The sequence below is a fragment of the Lithobates pipiens genome, unplaced genomic scaffold (genome assembly GCF_037356315.1).
Source record: "Lithobates pipiens isolate NorthernLeopardFrog02 unplaced genomic scaffold, aLitPip1_a1.2 Scaffold_3, whole genome shotgun sequence".
NCBI lineage: Eukaryota > Metazoa > Chordata > Amphibia > Anura > Ranidae > Lithobates > Lithobates pipiens.
This window is the reverse complement of record NW_027507790.1, coordinates 22,238,547-22,264,860: the sequence shown is the minus strand read 5'-3', so window position 1 is coordinate 22,264,860 and position 26,314 is coordinate 22,238,547. Positions and strand designations below refer to the sequence as shown.

Genomic DNA, 26,314 nt, shown 5'->3' with positions numbered 1-26,314 from the left:
ACTAGTACAAAGGTGCAATCACTGTTGTGCTCCAAGTCTCACAATAAATATATATGCTTAAACTGCACAACCTGATGCTGAGTAGGTGTCTTAGGTTTGCCTGGATCCAATCCCTTAGGATGCTTACTGCCCACACCTCCTGTGTCTTCCACTTACAGCCCCCTGGTGCTCTGGGCTTTTAAAAATTGCCGCTTGGCGCCTGCGCAGTACATTGCCGTGCACGTCGGCGTGCACGGCTCGCAACCACACCCCCTCCATTAAAATGGGAGCGCGCTCAGCGCGCGTGCACGAGGACTGACGGTCATCCAAAGGGGAAGGGGATCACCTATGGAGCCGCGCGGGACCCCTAGACTACGTGGGACCCCTCTTTTTACCTTCATTGTGGCAGAGACTGCAGTGGAGACGTGAGTGATCTGGAAAAAAACAGGATTCACTTAGCGTGTGTATCTGAAAGGCATGTAAGTATGCATCAGGCTGCTCTTACTCCCTCTAGTGGTGGAAACCAGGTAAGACATACAACTACTCACATGAAGAAATCCATAATATATGATTTATATAGGATTAACTTCTCTTACCTGTCCTCGCCGCAGGAATTGCTGTAAACAGACAGATTCCAGCCTTCACCCATCACGGCGGGCAGAGTTGTGCCAACCTTCAGGATTTTTAGGGTTCCTTCTCAGAGGAACCTCTTACCTGGACCTTGTAAAAGACTCTGCCAGAAACTTTCGTGCCACTATGTAAATAGTACACCAAGTCTGGTTTTCCCAGAGCCCAGTCTTCCAATAGGAGAGGACTTACAGGCAAAACCTTGTTTCTTCGGATAACGAGGCCCGGGTACCATACCATCTTGGGAGTCAAAATATCGGCCCGAGATATGGATCCGGTTATCATAGCCCTTAGACCCCCGCAGGGACCTGCACAGAGCTTTCTTCATAGCACATGGTTTACGTGACCACCTTAGACACTGGCGAAAAAAACTGAGGTGCCTCCCATATGGGAGGGGTTATATAGGGGAGGAATTCTCCTTAATTGGGGTTAACCAGTGTCCAATCACCAGAGGTGCCTATATAACCCACTATGTAATGAAGCACTTGTGTCCCGTGATGTATGATCAAGAAATATGTTGTCATTCTCCAGCTGAAAGATGTCCAGATGCCGGACTATCCGGCGGTGCTTCTTCTCCATCAGATCCCAATGTCACTAAAGCATTACAAACGATCTGTTTATATACATTTGCTAAATGCAGCCAAATCCTGTATACCATATATTTATTGGAAGTAAACTTAACCTTTCCAAACTAGCCTATGTTTGTCCAAGGTTAATGACATCTAATTTATGGAGGAATTGATGGCAGCGGCTAATTCCAAATAGGGAAAAGTCTGCAAAACCTGGTTCTATTGGACCACTACTGGTTTAGTATGTGCATAGGTGGTTTAGTGTTGTTTCTTTGTCATTGCATATATTGACATTGCATATTACTGTATAACCATACTTTAAAAAAATATATAATAAAGAATAAAAAAAATCCCCGTTATTCACTTACGATATTTAAATAAAGAACATGAACTGAATACTTTAAATTTCCCCAAAATCTGTCTTAGCAATACTCACAGCTGTATATCAAGAAATATTCTTCGATCATCTCCCACATGGATTCTCCATATACAGTCTTCACCCTCTGTGTACAAATCAGGCCAGTTTGGTGAGAGGATAACTCCAGCTGGGGTGGAGAGCTCTCCACCACACATTGCTAGAAAAATTTAGGAGAAAGTAATCAGACAATGTACATCCATAACACTGAAACATTATGGGCTTACATAAAGTGAAATTACAGTTTATACCACATTGTATTTACCAAAACAAAAGCAGCAGAAGTAATATGTACACGCAGGGCTTTTTTTCTGCTGAAACGTGGCAGAACGCCGTACTGACACTTCCGGTGCCGGCCCTGTGCTTGCTGCTCATTGCTGTCACTTGTAAACATTAAACACAAGCTATTATGAATTGTCGGCTCCGTAATACAGAGAACACTCATTGAAAGTCATTGATAAAAAAATAAAATAAATAAATAAATAAAAAAGCGTGGGGGTCCCCCAAATTCAATTACCAGGCCCTTCAGATCTTGTATGGATATTAAGGGAAACCCTGCGTCAAATTTAAAAAAAAATTGACGCGGGGGTCCCCCTAAAAATCCATACCAGACCCTTTATCCGAGCACGCAACCTGGCAGGCCACAGGAAAAGAGGAGGGACGAGAGAGCGGCCCCCCTCCCTCCTGAACTGTACCAGGCCACATGCCCTCAACATTGGGAGGATGCTTTGGGGGTCTGTGACCCCTCAAAGCACCTTGTCCCCATGTTGATGTGGAGAAGGGCCTCATCCCCACAACCCTGGCGGTGGTTGTGGGGGTCTGTGGGTGGGGGGGGCTTATCAGAATCTGGAAGCCCCCTTTAACAAGGGGACCCCCAGATCCCGCCCCCCCTGTTTGAAATGTTAAGGGGGTACCCCTACCATTTCACAAAGAAAGTGTAAAAAATAGTTAAATAAGACAAACACACTTTTGAAAAATTCCTTTATTAAAAATAAAAAAAATAAAAAAAAGATTCCAGCGGTGGTAATCCACTCTTGCTATCCAGCGATGGACGATCATGTCTCCAGCAATGGCTGATCTGATCCAGCTCAGCGAATCCATCCATCTTCTGTCTCCACGGAGGAGACACTGCGGGGATCCCGGCGGCCTGACGTTTGTTATATGCCACCCGTCACCTGACCCCGCCCCCCTCTGACGCAAGGGGAAACCAGGGCTTCCCCGTGACGTATGGGTGACCCCGCCCCCCTCTGATGTAACACAGGCAGGTTTCCGTTACATCAGAGGTGGGCAGGGTCACCTATACATCACGGGGAAGCCCGGGTTTCCCCTTGCATCAGAGGGGGGGCGGGGATGGAATTCCGCTCAAGCTGTCTTGCCTACACACGGTCACACCAAATTCTGATTGTTTAGAACGCAGTGACATACAACACGTACGACGGGATTAGAAAAAGGAAGTTCAATAGCCAGTAGCCAATAGCTTCCGTCTCGTAGTTGAATATGACCATGCATAATTTTTGGCGTGTTAAAATTGCATACACACGATCGGAATTTCCAATAGAAAGTTTTTCCGTCGGGAAAATTGAGTACATGCTATCAATTTTTGGCTGGCGGAAATTCGGACAGCTAAATTCCGATGGAACATACACACGGTCGCATTTGTATGTGGCTCAGCTGTTTCTTCTAGAAGAAAGAACTAGCTGGATGAAAAAAACTTTATTTTACAGGAAGCTGGAAGGGAATGGTTTCTATAGAGGGATGAAGTGGGAGATTCACATGGGGCAACAACATCTGTACCCCATGCAGGGTAATGTTTTACCAACGTATGGATGTAAAGGTGTTCCATGCATCCCTGTGCTGCCAGTCCCATTGTTATCTATTGGGACAGAGGTGCTGTACAGAGACAGACGCTGCTCCCAATGTGACATCGGTGAGGGTGCATAGCCCTGAAGCACCCAGGGTGAGTTCAGGGGCATGCACCCACACCTACACTCACATGGATGTCATATTGGGACACAGCAGCTGTGTCCATGCAGAGTTCAAGGGAACTGCTTATAGGGGGAAACCACAGGGTACAGAATAAAAAGCCCCACGTGAAGTAGGCCTTAGGGCTGTGAGGGGTGACCTTTACTGGAGGTGGAGGGGAGATTAGGGCTGCTGGCTAATTTTTGGCTGTATTCTGTACAGTGGCCTGAGCATCACTTACTCCTGATGCCTGCATTCTCTGCATTGTCCTTTACTCTCTGAGTTACTTTAAGAAGATTAAAAGACCAAAAGATTGGTCCATTTAGTCACACTGACCATTTAATGTAGCATGCTTTTCCCTGGGGGGGTTTTGTAGTTGAATTCAGGACCTATTTTCTGAGAAAAATAACTTGTGTATATGTATATGTCAATGTTTTCCAAACTTGTCTTCAAGTCTTACCATTAGTGCATGCTTTGTGGCTATCCACACCAGTAACATTTACTGTTGAGAATCGTATAACTGTTTTTATTTAATACTGAATTCAAACAATGCACTGGTGTGATGAAATTTAAGGACAAGTCTAAGATCCCTTCCCACTGAAGCGCTTTGCAGGCGTTTTTGCACTAAAAATAGTGGCTGTAAAGCGCCTGTAAACTGCCTTTTCTGCAGCACCAGTGTGAAAGCCCATGTGCAATGAGGCGGTGCATTTGCAGGATGGGAAAAAAAATCCTGCAAGCAGCATCTTTGGGGCAGTGGAGGAGTGGTGTATACACCACTCATAAACCACCCCTGCCCATTGAAATGAAAGGGGGGCAAAGAGCCACTATAATAGCGGTTAAGCACCACCCCAGTGCGAAAGGGGTCTTAGAAACACTTTATTAGGGGAAATCTGTCACAGATCTGGGAATTTCAAACTGATTATATGATAATGCAAGATGTACAGTCAAAATATTAAAGTGTATGTAAACTTAATCACTAAAATCTCATATAAGCCTTATCATATTACTGTAATTTCAAATGTAATTTTCAATATTTTATTCATTAAAAGCTGAGCTTCCTTATTGAGGCAGCAGAGAGTTAGGCCTCTTTCACACGAACGATCCGTTCAGGTCCACCTGAATGGATGCTCCATAGACCTCTATGGAGGGTCGGATGTCAGCGGTGACATGTCCGTGACATGTCCGCTGACATCTGACCCGCTCCGACCCAAAAAAGTGTGACGAACAAAAAAAAACTACTTTTCCATCTGTGATCGGATTCGGTGGTCCGTCGCCATCCGATCTCCCATAGGTGCTCAAACAGGTCCATCCCTGCAGTGTGCAGAGATGGACCTGTCATCTTCCTGCTCAGCGGGGATCGATGGAGCGATACCCACTGAGCAAGCGGATGTTTACGGGGTGGATCATCACAGATCCATCCCGTGTAAAAAGGATCCTAAAGAACAAACTGAAATCACAGGTGATGGGAGGGATGGGCATACTGGAATATGAGATTCTCATACAACTTCAGCTGCAAATGTTTCTGAATTATACATATGCTCAGTTTGGATTGCCCAGATTTGTAATTGGTTAATTTTAACTATATTAAAATGTCAGAAGATGTAACATACATTCCAGGGATACATTTGATTAGAAGAAATATTAAAGTAATAGCCCTTACCTTTGGAAAAGAGATTGATTGCTGGGCCCTGGGGCAATTAGAACACCCTTGATAAAAAAAAGTGCCACATCCTAATAATGATAATTTGAAGGATAGAGAACAAATGGGCTTTAACGGCACATATAAAATATTATGACCCATTTTAATAGTTCACATATATTATATACAAATGCACATTAAGTAAAATAGATTAATTAGAAAAAAAGGTCTCATTGATCAACCCAAAAGATGGATGCCACTAATATACTTCCTGTGGGGTATTGATAACCAAGTCAGAGAAACCTCCACTAGGGTGTGGCATACGCTGATAGGGTGTTCATAGGTCCTGAAGATTTTAAAAACACTTTTTGCTCGACATGTTTTGTGATTTTCAGATTATCGCTTCTTCAGGAGCTTCTGTTTAATTAGAGAAATAATTTACAATTATATACAAAATACTTAATGTGCATTTGTATATAATATATGTGAACTATTAAAATGTGTTATAATATTTTATATGTGGCGTTAAAGTCCATTTGTTCTCTATCCTTCAAATTAGCCCTTACCTTTGGCCACCAATGTCTTAAGCCAAATTGTGGTTTTACTAAAATATCTAAGCTTACAGCACTTGCAATTGAATTGTAGAAATAAAATAACTTTCTTACCTCGGCAGAGAGGTTCTGTATCATTCCAGTAAGGATCCTTCATATTGATACACTCTATAATAGATGGTCCTTGTTCCAGAGAGTGCCCGGGGTCACATGTAAACTCTACCACAGTCCCCATGCTGTAAGTTAGATCTGTTGTTGTAAAGTTGCCATTCTGAATATAGGGCTCATAGCAATGTCCTCGTTCAAAGGCTGAAAAATGAAGACAGTGATCAGTCACAGCCATGGATTTCAAAATATTCAAACCCAGTTTATATAATAATCCATACACATCCAATACTTACTGGGCCTGTAATCTATTTTTCATTAATTATTTCTTACAGCCTCTGTGAGCTTCTGAGCCTCTCCCCCCCACTTCCATTAATTTGGAAGGGCAGTACATGTTAGTTGTGGTCATAATCCATAGTTCCTAGACCCTAGCCCATTTTGGGAACAAGCAAAAGAGGGTGGCTATGCTCCTACATACAGTAGGGCCATGGAGAATGAATGAATGCCACCCTTCACCAGGAAGTCAGATCACAGTAGCATAAGCCATAGTTTAGTGCCACTTAGTCAACTATTTATTCTACAAAATTATCAGAAGAAAAACATAATTTCTTTATAGTGCTTAAACCTTAGTACCTGCAGTACGAAAAAAAGTAAACTCAAGCTTAGCTGTCTAGTAGAGTTGACTAAATCTCAAAACTGGATAGACAGACATGCAAATCCTCTGAAAGGTAACAACCAAACACACACACATACTTATATTTATCTCTTTCTTTGGAGTCTAGCTTTAACCTCTAAAACCATTATTCTAACATTACCCTAACTCTTAAAACCCTAGAACTTGACACTAAAACAAATCAATTGTAAAAGCTAACCTTATCCCCTACACTTAATTAAACTGGGGCATCATACTTACCTTACCTACCTTACCTTACCTACCTGAATCATCAGTGCTAAAGGTCGCCTATTTCATTATGAATTGTAAAACTGGCCACACATGGATTAAAATTTGGCCAGTTTAGAAGGAACCAGTCGAAGTTTTGATCCATGTATGGCCATTCCCATTCATGGAAAGGCAATTTAGTGATCGACTTTTCACAAATAGGGCTGCTGGAAAATTTCAGTTTAATCAACATTGCAACCAATAGGCTGCAACGCTGATAAGTGTATTTTGACAGTGGGGAGGCAGAAGAGTCTCCCCACTATCAGAATACAAAGACAGGGAGGATTTCCCCATCCACACCAAATGTTTGTATGGCGGAATCTGGTTAGCTTTTTTTGTTCAGGCTGACTGAATAAAAAAAGTGACCCATGAATGGGCAGCTTAAAGCATTTGTTACCCCAACACTTACTATTCCTGATATGTGGCTGCTGTACCATGTACTTGTGTGAGAAAGTATCATGTTCTCTTTGTATTAGCTTCCTTTGTGTGAAATCCCTTATGTTCATGCTAGTACCCTTGCTTTCCTATTAAAAACTGACCACACTTAGCAGGAGAGAAAACAGCGTGATCAGTTCTCTAGCTATGCTGCTCTCCTTTTTCTGACATGCCCTCCTTCACAGCCTGTAACTGAGAAGCTCAGTGTGCTGCTGCTTCTCCTCCCCCAGCTCTTGGTCAGAAGGAATGTGATCACTTATAAAAAAGGGAAAACAGGTATTTATATATTTTTTTGTATCTATACAAAAATGTTCTGCCTTTCATTTCTATTTTAAACTGAACATATTGTTTTACAAGGTGATCGTTTACAATCACTTTAACAGTGGAAGGTGTCAGATTTATTCACAAGGGTTGCTGAAAAATAGTTATCTTTGCAGTAGGAAGTATGGCAGTTTGAGATGTGGTTAATGGCTTTGGAAAGTTAAAATGCCCCAATGACTTTTAGTGGAAAGCTAACCCTTAATTTGGCAAGAAGGGGATGTGCTCTAGGCATTCTTCCAAAAGCATTAGGTAACCCTAATTTATTTTTACATAATCTTTACATAAATTAGTTATGTCTGTAGAAATGTATCCAATCTTAATGACCCTCATCAGAATATGAGTAAAACTCTCATTAAGGACGTAAGAAATATTGGGTGACAAGTAGAGAGCCCTGGAAAGTTCAGTGTATCCTGGAACATAAGGACTGAAGAAAGTGTTCTGCGATGCTGACCTGATATGAAGCAAATGTTGGTAAGTCCCATGGACGTGCAAGAACCATGGCCAAGCTTAGTGTCATCATGGGATGGTAGCTTCTTCAAGAAAAGATGGAACAACATTGCTTGTAAATGAAAAACCCGAGGTGTGAGACCTCCATATGACAAATATGTGTAATTATTTCCCTAAATATAGCCCTTAGATGAACTTTAAAGGCTAACTCCACCTTTTTCACCATGTTACATTTTAAACCAATATTTAGGGTATAATATGCAACATGGTGCAAATGGGACCCTCTCACCCGCAAACCGCAACCCACCTACAGCTTTGTAACGGAAAGTCTGTACCTGAGTGCAGACAGGGAGCTAAAGGAAGAGTCAGCAGGGCCCTGACAGTGCACCCATGATCCACTGATTGTGGGTGCAATGCTTTCTGGGCTCCTGTGAAAAAATAATAAATGCACATTTTTTCCTTAAAAATATGTTCATTAATAGTCTTTAAGATGAATCTAGAGTGCTAAGGATAACAAGCTTGAGTTCTCTTGTGTTAGAGTTATGGCGCGTACACACAATCAAAATTTTGGTCGGGATTTCGCTCACTCTGTCTTGCATACACATGTTCACACCGAATTCCGACCATCAAGAATGCAGTGACATACGACACCTACGATGGGACTAGAAAAAGGAAGTTCAATAGCCAGTAGCCAATAGCTTCCGTCTCGTAGTTTAATCTGAGTATGCATGAGTTTTTGCGCAACGGAATTGCATACACACAAACGTATTTTCAGATAGGAACTATTTACGACTGAAAAATTGAGAAGATGCTCTGAATCTTTTGCTGGCCGAAATTCAGCCAGCAAAAGTCAGATGGAGCAAACGCATGATCGCATTTTCCGATCAAAAGCTCTCATCAGTCTTTTGCTGCCAGAATTTGCGATTGTGTGTACTCGACAATAGTGACTAATATTCAGCTAAGCAGAATTCTAGGATTAAAAAGTTTATCCATTTTCCTGGTTTTGACTTTACCAGGGCACCATATAAATTGAAACTCATCATTGTAGTGGATAAGAATGACATATGGTGAAACATAGTATAGAAAGGTTAATCGAGGTTGAGTAATCAATGCACACATGTTAAATAATGAACAGGGCAAACCAACATTTTTTCATTAAAATGAACCATTTTATTAAAAAATAATAAATTATACTTGAAAACAGCCAGATGCCCATGTGCTTATGGAGAGCCTGCAGCAGTAGGTGACATCCAACTGTTCTCATCCTGCATACACTGGTGAGTGATTTCAAGTTTTTGGTCTGATAAAGGGGGTGATTTCCCCAAAGTGCATGGCCATGGTTACCTTGTAATCCAAAAGTGTTGCCCCGGAGCCACAAAGATTTCTTGGTCCATTCGCAACTCTGCCACTGGCCACAAAGGGCTGATGAATATCTTTTACTGTTGCAGGCTCTCTTGGCTCTTTACAACTGTAAATTATTATTTTTAATAAAACTATGTTAACACACAAACCCTGTTAGTTTGTGTCCACTTACACTTATTTACCCTTATTTATCATTAGCAGATTCCTGCTGTCACTGTTATTTCCTCCAAAACAAAATAATACTCATCTAGTGCCTTTCCTCAATAATTATATTGCAGTAATTATTTTTTTTTTACTTATTGCAACTGCAGAAACACAATGGGGGTTATTTACGAAAGGCAAATCCACTTTGCACTGCAAGTGTACTTAAAAGTGCAGTCGCTGTAAATCTGAGGGGAAGATCTGAAATGAGGGGAAGCTCTGCTGATTTTATCATCCAATCATGTGCAAGCTAAAATGCTGTTTTTTATTTTTCTTGCATGTCCCCCTCGGATCTACAGTGACTGCACTTCCAAGTGCACTTGCAGTGCAAAGTGGATTTTCCTTTAGTAAATAACCCCCAATGTAAAACTTGTAATGATACTATATCTGAAAGTAAATATTCATTTTTGGGTCTATACATTAAAATTCACATTTCATTATTCTCTTCAATCATGGACTGTACCTTTAGCTATTTTTATTTAGTGCAGAAAAATACAGTACTGTGACTAATGGCAATGGAGAGTTAAAGTGTTACTAAACCCAGGACCCTGCATTTACTATATCTGGTCTCCCACAGTACATAGAACATGGTAATACAATTATTTTTGTAAATATAAACAGCTAAATACCTTTTATTCATCAGCAGTATATAGTAGTCTTGTGGCTTCTATCAGTGTCTGGTTAACGCTTAAGGACCGCCTCACGCCAATGTATGTCGGCAGAATGGCACGGCTGGGCACAGGCACGTACAGGTACGTTGCCTTTTAAGAGCCCAGCCGTGGGTCGCCCGCACGCCACCGGCTGCACACTCGCGACCCGGCCCTGAGCTCCGTGACCGTGGCCGTGGGACCCGCGGACCCGATTGCCACCGGTGTCCCGCGATCGGGTCACTGAGCTGAAGAACGAGGAGAAGTATGTGTAAACAAACCTCTCCCCATGCTTCCTAGTGTGGCTGTCACTGATCGTCTGTTCCCTGTTATAGGGAAAGATGATCAGTAATGTCACATGCCAAGCCATGCCCCCCAACAGTATAAAACCCCTAGTGGTTAACCCCTTCACTGCCAGTGACATTTTGACAGTAATCAGTGCACTTATCACTATATTAATGCCAATGGTCCGCCCTAATGTCGCAGTCACAATAAAAAATGCTGATCGCTACCATTACTAGTAAAAAAAAAAAATTAATAAAAATGTCCTATTTTGTAGACGCTATAACTTTTGCGCAAACCAATCAATAAACGCTTATTGCAATTTTTTTTACCAAAAATATGTAGAAGAATACGTATCGGCCTAAACTGAGGAAAAAAATAGTTTTTTTTATATATTTTTTGGGGATATTTATTATAGCAAAAAGTAAAAATTTTTTTTCAAAATTGTCGATCTATTTTTGTTTATAGCGCAAAAAAATAAAAACTGCAGAGGTGATAAAATACCACCAAAAGAAAGCTCTATTTGTGGGAAAAAAGGACACCGATTTTGTTTTGGAGCCATGTCGCAGGACCGCGCAATTGTCAGTTAAAGCGTCGCAGTGCCGAATCGCAAAAAGGGGCCTGGTCCTTTTAGCTGGAAAATGGTCCAGGGCTTAAGTGGTTAAAGCTTGTAGGAAAAGTTTTCATTCTACCCTGATCCTCTGTCTGGACATTGCTGATTGGCCCTGTGCTGATCACATGCACTCTTTCAAGAAAGAAAAAAAAACTCCAGCACTACACACTAAACTGAGCATGTGCAGCTTGACTCCTAATGCTGTGTTGTATCAGGAGATGGGTTGGAGTCAGTTAAAGCAGTGGTCTTCAACCCTGTCCTCAGGGCCCACTAACAGGCCAGGTTTACAAGATAACTGAAATACATCACAGGCGATATCATTTGCTGCTCAGTGAATTCGGTATTCTAGTCTGCATCTCCTCAAGGTAATACATAAAACCTGACCTGTTAGTGGGCCCTGAGGACAGGGTTGATGACCACTGAGTTAAAGAATAGGAGGAACAGAGGAGACGGGACCACGCAGCCTTTTTACACAATGCAGAGGATTAACCCCTTAGGTTCTACAGTGAGTAGAACAAGCATGCTTCACTGCATATACAGACTGATTTTACTGTTGTGGGTTTAGTAACACTTTGACACAGAATTGTAAGCAGGAATATAATGAACTATTTAATTCAATTATCAATTTATTTAAGAAATGTATTTTTAAATGCAGCTAATGAAAGTACCTAAATCTGTCTTGATATCAATCTCCAGAAATCACTACACAGCAGGACACAGAAGTAGTAAGACCAGCACATAATGATGCTCTGCATCAGCACACAGGAACATGCTGACAGGAGGAGAGAAGAGTGTGAGCAGATGGATCACTAATATGCTGCTGCTCTTTTGGTTTCCCATTTTGGGTTTGGAGTTCACGTTGACCTCTGATTTTGACCTGTGATCTGTGCTGCAGAGGATGTCTATAATGTGGCTGCCTGGCAGGATGGATGGGTCACATAACGGGCTGCACATATTTACATATTCTTTGCCAGCTAATTAGATTCTATACATATATTTCAACTGTATTTAGCTGCATGCCTGGAGATCAGCTTTAATGAGCCTATGCAGAAACTGATTTATGAGACAGAATTCTGCCTATGATATTCTCCTATATACTGCTAGCAAGGGCTTTCATGTTTTGTCTATACAGATAAGGCTGGTATTTTTTTTTTTTGCAAAATAACTGACACAATCTACCGCAGTGGTACTTCTAGCAAGGGAAGTTCAGGCCAGGGGCACTTTCAAAAGGATTATCTTAAGAAAAAGATTTTCACATGATGTTATACATCCTTTAATAGGTGATAACTGTTCAACCTGATCTCTCCATCTCCCAGCAAGAGGTCCATAATCTCTTTTTAAGAAGGTCCATGCTCCAAAAATACATTCTTATTGCGAAAAGCCCATAGTAACAAGGGCATTTATTATCAGTTTTATATTCGACAGCAGCAGGATCCCGTACAATTGCACAGACAAGAGGACATGCTGCCGTTTATTAATATTGTATCCTAAAATGGACTTGCATATGTCTGCATGTGCTATTATTCCTGCTATCCTTGTAATAGGTCAATGGAATGTGCAGCACAAAGCACTGTTGTATGTGAAGTGATATTCAATTACAAAGTGTATTATGATTAATCCACTACAACTAGTGTGAATGAGCAGCGTAATTAGCCTGCATTCAATGTATGTTTATTTATAGATGAACTTTACATCTGCATGAAATGTGTATAGCTCCTTGCTGATATAGGACTTTCTTTTATTATGTGTCTTCTTTCAGCACACATAGGGGTTTATTTACTAAAGACATTGCAGTCGCTATAGATCTGAGGGGGACATGCAAAGCAAATAAAAAAATCATTATTTTTGCTTGTACCTGATTGGATGATAAAATCTTTTACAAAAAAGACAAAAGGTGGGGCTTCTGGACTTTTTAGGCACCTAAAAAGTCCAGAAGCCCCACCTTTTTTCTTTTTTGTAAAATATTAATTGGGACGTGGCACTTGTTGTACTTCTGTGTATCCAGAGCACCACTCTGTGTGAGATGCATTTTTTTGATTAGCATTTGGATGATAAAATCAGCAGAGCTTCCCCTCATTTCAGATCTTACCCTCAGTTCTACAGCGACTGCACTTCTAAGTGCACATTCAGTGCAAAGTTGATTTGCCTTTAGTAAATCAAACCCATAGTTTCTTAAAGGGAATCTATAATGAACTGTTGTTTTTTTTTTTTTTTTTCAAAGTGCTTAAATAACATTGATATTTTATTGCATTGGTTTAGACAAATAAAATACCTGTATACAAGGTTATTTTGTACTTCTGTATCTTACATTACATATGACAGCTGTGATTCCAACTAAAAATAAGGACACTGAACCCCCCTCGTGGCAACTCAAACCCCCCACCCCCCCCCCCCCCCTGCTATCCACTGGTCGGTCCACTGGCACTTATGCTATCTACATGGTGGGGATCGGACAACCTTGAAACGGCGGAGGGGATCAGGCTTCCATGGAGCGGTGTCGGGGATCGAGCATCCATGGAGCGGCGGCAGGGATTGGGCATCAGGCATCAGTGGGGAGTGGGCAGCTCTTCTCCTCCTTACTTCCACTGTGTGTCTCCTCCCCTCCTCCTAGGCCTGTTCCTTCAGCCAATCGGGTGATGGGTATAAGACCCACTTCCCGAATAGCTCGGAGGAGGATCAGTGTTGCAACAGCGAATATTCATTTGCTGTTGCAACACACCTGGGTGGGCTCCAGGCGCATCCTCAGCATCCCGAGCACATCATGTTTTGAAGCCTATTAGAGCCTATGGCTCTAATCAGGTCCTTAAAAAAAAAACCTGGCCGCTGTAATTCATGAGCCCAAAAGGGTCTGGACACATGAATAGGGGGTGCCCACGGAGGCCATGGATAGATTCATACTATGCATGAATCTATCCATTGCATATAGGGGGTGTGGTGAGGCGATAGGGGGCATTGCCCAGGCGCTCCTAATGGATGGACCGCCCCTGGTCATCACCAATGGCAATTTTGTCACCACTACGACCGCTACCATCACTACCACATCAATTAATAATATAATTGTGATACAGACTTTTGTATTTATCTTTTAAAATGCCTGTGTTCATTGGTATACATTGGACCATTTAATGAAGTATTAAACCCAAAAGCAAAGATTTATTTCATTGCGGCTTGCCAGTTCTTAGATGTAATATTTTTCATTTGTTTTCTTTTTTAGGCTTTCTTTCCTTTGTTTTCACCTGGTGATCAAGTCAGTACATCTGTTGTTTTTCAACAGAACAAGCTGTTCTTGAAATGTAGCAGTTAGAGGGTTGAGATGAAGGTCAGCTTTTATTTATCTACTTTTATCTCAAAAGAAAAAAAAGAGTTGGCGTTTGGCTTCAATTTGTTTCTAAATCTGCTAGTACATCCAACACTCTTCTCCACCCAGATTAACAGTGCTGTTGTCCAAAAGTGTCTCTACGCTCCTTCATCCAGAGTAGGATGTAGGCACCTTAGTACAGGAGGTGTGTTACTGGCCACATCACCAGGTGTCAACAAATGTAAAAAAGCCTAAAGAAAACTATTGCAGCCACCACATCTAATGCAGTATACTTAAAGCGGAACTAAACCCATCATTTTACCAGTTTTTTAAAATAGTTACATTCCTAGCGTGTGTCGGGAACGTAACTGTCCCATTGTCATACTTGATCACATGTGCAGCACCTTGGCAGTTGAAGATCAAACAGAGGCCAAGATGGTAGCTTCCTTGACTGAAAACAATAGAAGGATTTAGTTCTGCTTTAAGTGCAATTGTTTTAAAGAAGCCAACAAACTGTGACAATGTTGAGGCTGAACATATTTTTCAATCTCAACAGTAAACCCATAAGCTAAGGGGATATCCATTGACCTTAGTAAAACATTTAGGCCTGAAAAATTTGGTGTGCTTACTTTTTTTTTGTCACAGCTTTATCACAGTATCACTGTTGGGCAAGCAACCTGTTCATAAAGCGCTAAAGGTACAGGTGAGAGATTATTTTTTTTCCATTTTTGTTCTGATAGTGACCATCACCAGCATCTCTCTCTTTGGAGTCTCCATTCTTAATCAGGACATTGCGGAGGATTCCTTGCTACGTCTGGAGTGCTCCAAGAGGTTGGAGGTTCGCTAGACCCTGCAGAGGGATAAATCTGATGATGCAGGGGGGTCTATCAGTATGAGTAAGGGTCCCCACACACCAAGTGGGTTTTTGATTCAAGGATCTCCCGCTCCCTCTTCTCGTCTCCTTGGGTGAAGGTGGAAGGATTTTTGGACTTTTACTACACTTTTGGAAATACACCACTAATTTTTGTTTCTGTTATGGACTCAATTATTATTATTTTTATCACTGTTGATGAAGAGCTTTTCATATAGACTTTAACATACAGATTTTTATTTACATATTGTTTCACTCAGAATTTGTTTTATTGCAATAGTGCAGCTTTGTGTTACATAGTAGGTGAGGTTGAAAAAAGACAAGTCCATCAAATCCAACCCCACCGCCTGTGGAATGGAATTACACATCCTTGCTGCTCTTAAAGTAAAGAACCCTCTACATAGTTTAAGGTTAAACCTCTTTTCTTCTAATTTCAATGAGTGTCCATGAGTCTTGTCAAACTCCCTTCTGCGAAAAAAGTTGTATCCCTATTGTGGGGTCACCAGTATGGTGTTCGTATATTGATATTGATTGGTGTTTCCTTATTTGTCACACATGATCACTTATGGTATAAGCGCAATTTATTTGTACACACATAACTATTCACTGCCCTAAAGCCAATACTTTGTAGAGCCACCTTTTGTGGCTATCATAGCTCCAAGTCACTTTGGATAAGTCTCTATGAACTTGCCACATCTTAACACTGGGATTGTTGCCCATCCCTCCTTACAAAACTGCTCCAGCTCCTTCAAGTTGGATGGTTTGCACCTGTGAACAACAATCTTTAAGTCTGACCACAGATTTTCTATTGGATTGAGGTCTGGGCTTTGGCTAGGCCATTCCAACACATTTACATGTTTCCCCTTAAACCACTCAAGTGTTGCTTTAGCAGTTGCTTTAGCAGTGAGTTTGGGGTCATTGTCCTGCTGGAAGGTGAACCTCCGTCCTAACCTCAAATCACACATAGAGTGGTACAGGTTTTGCTCAAGAATATCCCTGTATTTAGCACCACCCATCTTTCCCTCAACTCTGACCAGTTTCCCAGTCCCGACTGCTGAACAACATTCCCACAGCATGATGCTGCCACCACCATGTTTCACTGTGGGGATGGTGTTCTTTGGGTGATGTGATGAGTTGGGTTAGCGCCAGACATAGCCTTTTCTCTGATGGCCAAAAAGTTCAATTTTAGTCTCAACAAACCAGAGCACATTCCTCCATACATTTTGGGAGTCTCCCACATGCCTTTTTTGCAAACTCAAAACATACCATTTTGATTTTTTGCTGAAAGCAACGGCTTTCTTCTGGCCACTCTGTAATAAAGCCCAACTCGATGGAGCGTACCGCTTATTGTCGTCCTATGTACAGATACTCCAGTCTCTGCTGTGGAACTCTGCAGCTCCTCCAGGGTTACCTTAGGTCTCTGTGCTGCCTCTCTGATTAATGCCCTCTTTGCTCGGTCTGTGAGTTTTGGTGGGTTTGCTGTTGTGCCATGTTCTTCCCATTTGATTATGATAGATTATGATGATGATATTAGGTTATGATGGATTTGATGGTGCTCCTAGGGATCATCAAAGATTTAGATTTTTTTAATATATTTTTTGTATAACCTAACCCTGACTTTTACTTCTCAACAACATTGTCTCTTACTTGTTTGGAGAGTTCCTTGGTCTTTATGGCAGTGTTTGGTTAGTGGTGCCTCTTGCTTAGATGTTGCAGCCTCTGGGGCCTTTCAAAAAGGTGTGTATATGTTATGACAGATTATGTGACACTTAGATTGCACACAGGTGGACATCATTTCACTAATTATGTGACTTCTGAAGGAAATTGGTTGCACTAGAGCTTTTTATGGGCTTCAAAACAAAGGGGGTGAATACATACGCACATGCCAATTATCAGTTTTTTAATTCTGAAAAATAGTTTTATGTATATATTTTTCTAATTTTACTTCACCAACTTAGACTATTGCGTTCTGATCCATCACATATAATTGAGATTAACCACTTACCAACCGGCCCATAGCGGAATGACGGCTACAGGGCGGTTGTTTAACTCTGGGAGGCCGTTATATGACGTCCTCCCAGAATTCCGCTCTTGCGCGCCCCCCTGGGGCGCGCACTCGAGAGCATCCGTGACCGCCGTTTACTCATCGCGGCCGTTTACCACGTGATCGCTCCGTCAAATGACGGAGTGATCACTTGTAAACAAACCGGTGTCATATTATGACGCCGGTTCCTCCCTCCCCCTCTCTGTACCGATCGGTACAGCGGAGGGGGAAGAGATCGGTGTCAGCAGTGATGTGGGCTGCATCTGCAGTGCCCACATCGCTGATCACCGGAAATTAACCCCTCAATTCCCTGCCAATACTCTGCAATACCCTGCAACACTCTGCAATGCCAGCTAATACTCTGCAATACCCTGCAACACTCTGCAATACTCTGCAATACCCTGCCATTACTCTGCAATACCCTTCAATACTCTGCAACACTCTGCAATACCCTGCCATTACTCTGCAATACCCTGCCATTACTCTGCAACACTCTGCAATACCCTGCCATTACTCTGCAATACCCTGCAATACCCTGCAACACTCTGCAATACCCTGCAACACTCTGCAATACCCTGCAACACCCGCCAATACCCTGCAACACTCTGCAATGCTCTGCAACACTCTGCAATGCTCTGCAACCCCCGCCAATACCCTGCAACACTCTGCAATACCCTGCAACACTCTGCAATGCTCTGCAACACCCGCCAATACCCTGCAACACTCTGCAATGCTCTGCAACACCCGCCAATGCTCTGCAACACCCGCCAATACCCTGCAACACTCTGCAATGCCCTGAAACACTCTGCAATGCCCTGAAACACTCTGCAATGCCCTGCAACACTCTGCAAAGCTCTGCAATGCTCTGCAACACCCGCCAATACCCTGCAACACTCTGCAATGCTCTGCAACACCCGCCAATACCCTGCAACACTGCAATGCTCTGCAACACCCGCCAATACCCTGCAACACTCTGCAACACTCTGCAATGCTCTGCAACACCCGCAAATACCCTGCAACACTCTGCAATGCTCTGCAACACCCGCCAATACCCTGCAACACTCTGCAATGCCCTGCAACACCCGCCAATACCCTGCAATGCTCTGCAACGCAATACTCTGCAACGCCATACTCTGAGATACCCAGTCATAGTCGGTGATACCCTGCAATATCCAGCCATAGACATCCCCCCCTCCCGCCACCCACCGGTGCTTCTACCGACTCGCCAATACGATCAAAGCCAGAATCTTTTTTTTTTTTTCAGGCTTCCCAGCTTAGAGGTGAGATGTGGGGTCTTATTGACCCCATATCTCACTGTAAATAGGACCTGTCATGCCATATTCCTATTACAAGGGATGTTTACATTCCTTGTAATAGGAATAAAAGTGATCAAAAAATTTTTTTGGGGGGAAAAAAATGTCACACTAAAATAAATAAAGTAAAATGAACAATACATTTTTTTTTTTTTAAAAGCGCCCCTTTCCCCATGTGCTCGCATGCAAAAGCGAACACATACGTAAGTCCCGCCCACATATGAAAACGGTGTTCAAACCACACATGTGAGGCATTGCTGCGAACGTTAGAGCGAGAGCAATAATTCTAGCTTTAGACCTCCTCTGTAACTCAAAACATATAACCAGTAAAAAAATTAAAATCGTTGCCTTTGGGAATTTTTACGTAGCGACGTTTGGCGCCATTCCACGAGCGTGTGCAATTTTGAAGAGTGACATGTTAGGTATCTATTTACTCAGCGTAACTTCATCTTTTACATTATGCAAAAATTGGGCTAACTTTACTGTTTTTTTTTTTTTTTTTAAGCACAAATCGTTTTTTTTTCCAAAAAAAACATTCGAAAAATTGCTGCGCAAATACCGTGCGAGATAAAAAGTTGCAATGACCACCATTGTATTCTCCAGGGTGTTTTCTAAAAAAACATATATAATGTTTTGGGATTCTATGTAATTTTCTAGCAAATAAATGATGATTTTTACATGTAGGAGAGAGAGAGAATTGTCCTGGGTGCTCCAGAACGCCTGATGGCGCTCCCTGCATGTTAGGCCTCTGTATGTGGCCACACTGTGTAAAAGTCTCACACATGTGGTATCGCCGTACTCGGGAGTAATAGCAGAATGTGTTTTGGGGTGTAATTTGTGGTATGCATATGCTGTGTGTGAGAAATAAACTGATAATATGACAATTTTGTGAAAAAAAAAGTAAAAAAATCTTGATTTTGCAAAGAATTGTGGGAAAAAATTACAACTTCAAAAAACTCATCATGCCTCTTACTAAATACATTGGAATGTCTTCTTTCCAAAAAGGGGGCATTTGGGGGGTATTTGTACTTTTCTGGCATGTTAGGGTCCCAAGAATTGAAATAGGCCGTCAGTACTTCAGGTGTGATCAATTTTCAGATATTGGCACCATAGCTTGTGGACTCTATAACTTTCACAAAGACCAAATAATATCCACCAATTTGTACTTATTTTTACCAAAGATATGTAGTAGTATAAATTTTGGCCAAAATTTATGAAGAAAAAATTACTAATCTGCTCAATTTTATAACAGAAACAAAGAAAAATTCATTTTTTTACAGAATTTTCTGTATTTTTTCTTTTATAGCACAAAAAATAAAAAAACCCAGCGGTGATTAAATACCACCAAAAGAAAGCTCTATTTGTGTGAAAAAAAGGACAAAAATTTCATATAGGTCCAGTGTTGCATGACTGAGTAATTGTCATTCAAAATGTGAGAGCACCGAAAGCTGAAAATTGGTCTGGTTATTAAGGGTGTTTAAGTGCCCAGTGGTCAAGTGGTTAAAAAAAGCATTGAACTAAAGGCTGTAATGTAATAAAATAGGTAAAAAGCCAAGGGGGTAAATACCTTTGCAAGGCACTGTATTAATAAAAATATTGCATGAATACACTAAATTATTCTACAAGTCAAACTAGACATGTTTTTAAAATGAAGTAGACAAGTTTTTAAAATGAAGCAAAGATACTCCTTTGAGATTTATATGCCAGTAGAACATAAGAAATAACAATGTATTTTGCACTGTGGCAGTTATAAGAACTTAGTTTCAAAGTTACATTCAGATATAGAGAATATGAAAGAAATTCCTTTTAAACTTAGCCATACTTAATGTTTCCTCTCTGGCTGTTCTATTGTAGACAGCTGCCACTTCTTATTAGGCTGATTTTTGTGTGTCTCTTTCTGTTTATGCATAGTCTACAATGAATAAAGAAATGAATAAGAAATGTATATCCCTTAGGACTTGCTGGTTTGATGTAGTCTACCTGCAAAAGATACAAATCACTTTCTATTTATGGAAAAGTAGTAGTTTGATCAAGTGGCTCTTCTCTGCCATTAAGTCTCCTTTTCCGCATAGCTTAAGGTTGAATCTGTTCAATATAAGGCAGTCCAGCAAAGCCAAGATGGAGAAGCTGATGTAATTGAAAGAGAAAATCTATTATTTTGAAGTACATATGTGGGCCATTAATATAATAGGGAAAGAGACCATTTTTTTTTTTTTACAAAGTCCATCTAAATACAAGTAGCTGCTCTTGTTCTCTTCAATAGACCCATAAGGTTAAGACAAAATCTTATATAGTTTTGAATTGTATATTTCTACAGCATCATTTACCATATATATATTAAAATATCAGGATCAAAGTAAATTTTCTACTGACTGAGATTCAGTTATGCTTCAGAAGGAGATTTCAGTCTTTAGTGTATAGCAGAACATCTTTGTGGTAAACCTGGGCTTTAAAATGTGCAGGTTCCATTGCTGTCACTACTTAGGAAAAGGAATATTGGGAGGAGGAACTCATACGAGAAACCTCGATAATTAGACAAATGATGTTTAGTACCTCATTCTGAGAGATAAATGCACACAAAACCCCCTAAAAAAAAACTACTAAATTGGAAGGACTATAACGGTACCAATGAAGTAAAAAAATAAATAAATCAAAAATATTTATTTATACAGGTTAAAAATGAAAACATGGAAATATACGCATATACCACAGACAGAACCAGGAGAACAGTGAAATGCTTTTCTTAGTGTTGCTTGTCATCAATCCTACTGCAGCAGGAGATGAGGGACTTGCTTGAACTTTGATGCAGTTGCATTTCAGGGGACATAGCACACTTCTTCAGGCAAATTATTGCACAGTCAGGAGACTAGAATAAGAAATATTATGAGTATCAATTTCAAACTCAATCTATCAATAAGTATAATGGCTCAGTAATGTATTTCCACATACGTAAAAGTTGTGTACAAAAACAAATAAATGGAGTTACTATGCATGATCTTCACATGGTCGATCACCGCCACCTTCTGGTCACCTTGGATACTCCACATACAGCTCTTTAAGGAGACCAAGCTCCTAATAGTGTTTGTTGTAAATATCTGAAAAGGTATATCAAATGGAGATCATAGTAACCAATATGAAACAACCCCATAGGGGCACACATGACTAAATATGAAATAGGGCAAAATTATAGTTTGGCGTGGGTTCCCTTTAAAGTACAAACTACTGGGGATTGGATGGGTAGTTTGTAGGTTGACCATGTGAAGACCATGCATTGTGACTCCATTTATTTGTCTTTGTATACAACTTTTAGGTATGTGGCAATACATTACTGAGCCATTATACTTAATTGATAGATTGATATTGGAATTGATACTCATAATAATTCTTAGCTAACTCACCATTCATTTCAGTTTACAGATCTTAAAATGTTTAACTGTTTGCAAAAGTCAAAAAGCGCTGTTTAATTTACATTTTAGGAGTGCTAACATGGCTTGTGGGGAAATGGATTTTATTAAAATAGCTTGTTTCCATTTTAAAACAGAACTATATTTCCAAACAATGCATAGTAGTTCATAAATGTCGGCACCCCAGCCAATTTTTCAATCGGCTCTTGAGTGCTGCCACCGCCATTCCTCGTAAGGGAAACTGGCTGTGAAGCCTTGCGGTTTCACAGACGGTTTCCTACTGCGCATGAATGAAGCATGTCATGCTTTGTGAATTGCCCAGAGGTGGGAGAAGGAGGAGTAGGGACGAACTTCTAGGGGACCTCACTGCAGTGTCAAAAACAAGTACCCACATTCCCCCCCAAAAAGATGCCAAATGTGGCAGCGGAGAGTGGGAGGAAGTGGGTGGAACTCCGCTTTTCTTTTGTAGCACTATGGATTATCTAGAGACAGCACAGCTGATGATGCTTGTTTTAAGGCACTGCTTTTCTCACTGAGAACTCGGACCCTGCCATCAGATGAGGGAATCGCCATTCCTCTGACAGCTTCTTTCAGCATAGATAGGATTATGTATATAGCGTCAACATTTTGTGCAGCACTTTACAAGGTTAGAGCCAACAGTACAGTTACAATACAATTCAATAAAGGAGGAATCAGAGGGCCCTACTCGTTAGAATTTACAATCTAAAAGGGAGGGTCAAGTGATACAAAAGGTAAAAACTGTGGGGGATGATCTGATGGAGAAATTTAAAGTACAGTTGTTAGGTGGAGGCAGGATAGGCTTTTCTGAAGAGAAAAGATTTTAGGGTTCACCTAAAAGTGGATAGAGTAGGAGATAGTTGGACAGATTGGGGTTGGGAATTCCAAAGGATGGGAGAGGCTCAGGAGAAGTCCTGGAGGCGAGCCTGAGAGTAGATGACCACTAGAGTGCAGGAGGTTTTGGGAGGGATGAAGAAAATGGTTTGGTTGGCATTTTCATTGATATAAGAATTCACGTGTGAAAACAGGACTAGAGCTCCACCTAGTGACTGTATATATTCAATATTTCATACCTAGCTTACTAATAAATATATACTTAATATATACATTTCCAACCTAAATTTCCTTTAAAGTAGGCACATGCATTCAAGCTTAGATACCTTGTAGAACTGCCTGGGAGCACCAAAGCCTAATTTGCAAATACATTTTCTGGGATTTTACTTGTCACTCTCTCCCACTTCCAATGCTCCACTTTTCGTCAGTCAAACTGTCTATGAAAAAGATATTCTAATAGTAAACAATTATTGGTTTATAAGAAAGGAACAAGCATGCCCTCAGAAACAAATACTTGGAAATATATACGTAATTAAAAGCAAAAAGGATGCATTAGTCAAGTGCATTACCAATGGCACCATTTATTAAATTAGAAGTAACAAACCATTATACTCACAAACACCCAATGATTTGTAGCAGATGCTGATACGTTTTGAGGGTATACCTCTGCTCTGAGGAACTGGGTATATTTCAAAATGCATCATCTTCTGCTACACATCATTAGGTGTAATCTGTGTCTGTCTAGGGCCACTTCTGTTTTTTTCTATGAGCTTAACACTCATCTGTGTTTGTGAATATAATGATACTTCTATTTTAATAACTGGTGCCATTGGTAATGCATTAGGGTGATGCACCCATTTTGCTTGTTGTGATATTGTGTTCTGTTTTCGCCTGTCTAAGTGGGATGCGAGGCCTAGGAAGCATTGTGTGACCTGGGGAAACCTATGACAATTCGAGGACCATCTATGAAAACTGGGTGACTTACATCCACCACATCCACCACACCTTGGCATAGGAGGAGGTTTTTTTTTGTTGGATATTGACTGCTTGGAAATATATTGAATCTCCCCATGCTTTATGGCTCCTGGGGTACTTTGCAAGGTACTTGGCTTCATCTGAAGGAAATTAATTCTTCTTCTTCTTATTATTATTATACAGGATTTATATAGTGCCAACAGTTTGCACAGCATTTACAATATAAAGGGAGAAAATACAGGAACAATACAATCCAAAACAAGAGGGTTAGGAGGTCCCTGATCCTGCGAGCTTACAAACTAATATGGAGGGGCTATTAGCTAATAACTGTAAGGGATGAACTGATGGCAGAGATAGATGATTTGTTTATTAGCTGAAGACAGGATAAGCTTCCCTGAAGAGATGATTTTTAGGTATCACATAAAAGTAGACAGAGTAGGAGATAGCTGGACGGATTAGGGTAGGGACTTCCAGAGTATGGGATGGGCTCTGTAGAAGTCCTGGAGATGAGGCAAGGGAGCTAGGGAGCAAGAGGTCTTGGGAGCAGTGGATAGGACAGTTTGGGTAATATTTAGAGAGAAGATTGGTGATGTATATCAGAGCAGATTTGTACATGGCTTTGTATGTTATTGTTAGTGTTTATTTGTTGAGCAATGGGAAGCCAGTGGAGGGATTTTCAGAGAGGGATGGTGGACACTGAATGGTTAGTAAGGTAGATGAGTCTGGCAGCCGCATTCATAATAGACTGAACATAAGTTTGCTTTAGGTGTTTTCAAAGATTACATTTTTTGGCACTCATAATACTGTTTAGAGGAATGCCACAGGTAAAATGTGAGATGATGTGTTCTGGAAAGGACAGAGTATAGAAATCTGTTGGTGTAATTCAGTTCATTGGCATGCACATCATCAATTCCTGGAATAGTGATTTTATAAGAACTAACCCTGAAAATTTGGCTTCAAATAAAGTTTGGGAACACATACACACTAATCAAATGAAAATCTGAAGGCATTCGATATGGGAGAACTCAGAACCAAATCGTATTTACTGTAATAAATGTCTACTGTACACTGAACACTGCTGTCTACAGTTCAGGCTTCACAAAATGTAACACAATTATTTTATCCTTGCTTTAAAAAGTTTAGATCAAAGCCCAGCATTATAAAGAATTCATCTGCATGAGGTCTCATGTGGACAGGAGGTTAAGCATCTACATTACTTCCAAAAGATTCTTTCCAGACTTGACAAGTCCTATGAGGAAAAGCAGGTGAAATTCCGACTACACCCTTTGACACGATTTACACTGTGGGATGAGAAACAGGCTGGCAGCTTTTCTTAATTGTATTTGGGAACTAGTGTTTGACACATTTAAACTCAGCATTAAGATGCATGCATAGTATTAAATCTCAATGTCAATTATTTTGAAAATCAGTCCAATACTTTGAACAAATACATCTTATCTCATTCTCTTAGGCTTCTGTTCAATCCGAATCTTCTTTGTACATTAAAATAACACATATCACAGATGGTGTACATTTACATTTTTAAGAACTTAAAATGTCTAAAATGCTAAGGGTCCTTTTTATAAAGGTAGAAATGATCATTTTACTGTACAAGCGTCCATTTAGGAGGCACATGGAAAAAAGATTGCTATTTTTTAATGCATTTCATGGAACGGTATCCGCATCTTCAGGGATAGCGATTTGTGTGATCTTATGACATGCAATGATTACCTGACAAATTCAACAATACTTTAAAAGCAATTCAGGTTCATATGTTTTTTTACCCCGGGGTGTGAAAATAGGATTCCACCAAGTGACATGTGTCCCTGAATCTAGCTTGTCTTTTCAGAAGCTGGCAACAAATACTTGGAAGACAGCCATTCACATGAGTAGCACGGCTCAAGGAGAAAAAGCCTCTATTGTTTGTTTACATTCTGCTGGCTGATCTGTAGTGTGCTGGCTGCTCCTGCATGATAGCTTCCCATAGGTTTTGATAACCTTGTCACTCAATACACCAACACGGTTGAGTACTGTTCATAATACTTTTTTATTCAAAACTTCACAGTCGCATTATCAGGACAAGCTTTCAGGCAATATCCACTTCTTTAGGGCTGGGTTCACACTATTGCAAATTGGGTGTGGGTTTCCCCACATCAATTCGCATAGCAGGAGATTGTGACCGACTCTCTATGGAGCCAGTTCACACATCTCTGCAGTGGCTCTGGTGCGAATAGCACAGGAGCCCTGTGCGTCTTTTGGTCCCTTTCAGGTCCGAATTCAGCCAAAAATTTGTGGTGAAATCAGACCCAAAACAGTGAATGGAGATACACCAGATTCCTGCTGTGAGCCACTGTATGAACCCAGCCTTTAAGAAGAAACAGGAACTGATACACAAAGGTTTTAGCAAAGCGGCCGATTCAGCCGATCTTCTTAACATCTAGCTAAAACCTATATATATATAT

The 26,314-nt window shown here is 40.8% G+C and overlaps 1 protein-coding gene across 2 annotated transcripts in view; it reads right to left on the bottom strand.

Moving 5' to 3' along the window:
• SEZ6L (seizure related 6 homolog like) overlaps positions 1-26,314 on the bottom strand; it is a 614,672-nt gene that overhangs the window by 121,398 nt on the left and 466,960 nt on the right. For both annotated transcript variants that reach the window (XM_077461365.1, XM_077461364.1), the window contains 2 exons: positions 5,857-6,051; positions 1,612-1,750 (listed from right to left, as the gene is read on the bottom strand). In XM_077461365.1, the coding sequence (XP_077317491.1) occupies positions 1,612-1,750; positions 5,857-6,051 (334 nt within the window). The remainder of the gene's footprint in view (positions 1-1,611; positions 1,751-5,856; positions 6,052-26,314) is intronic.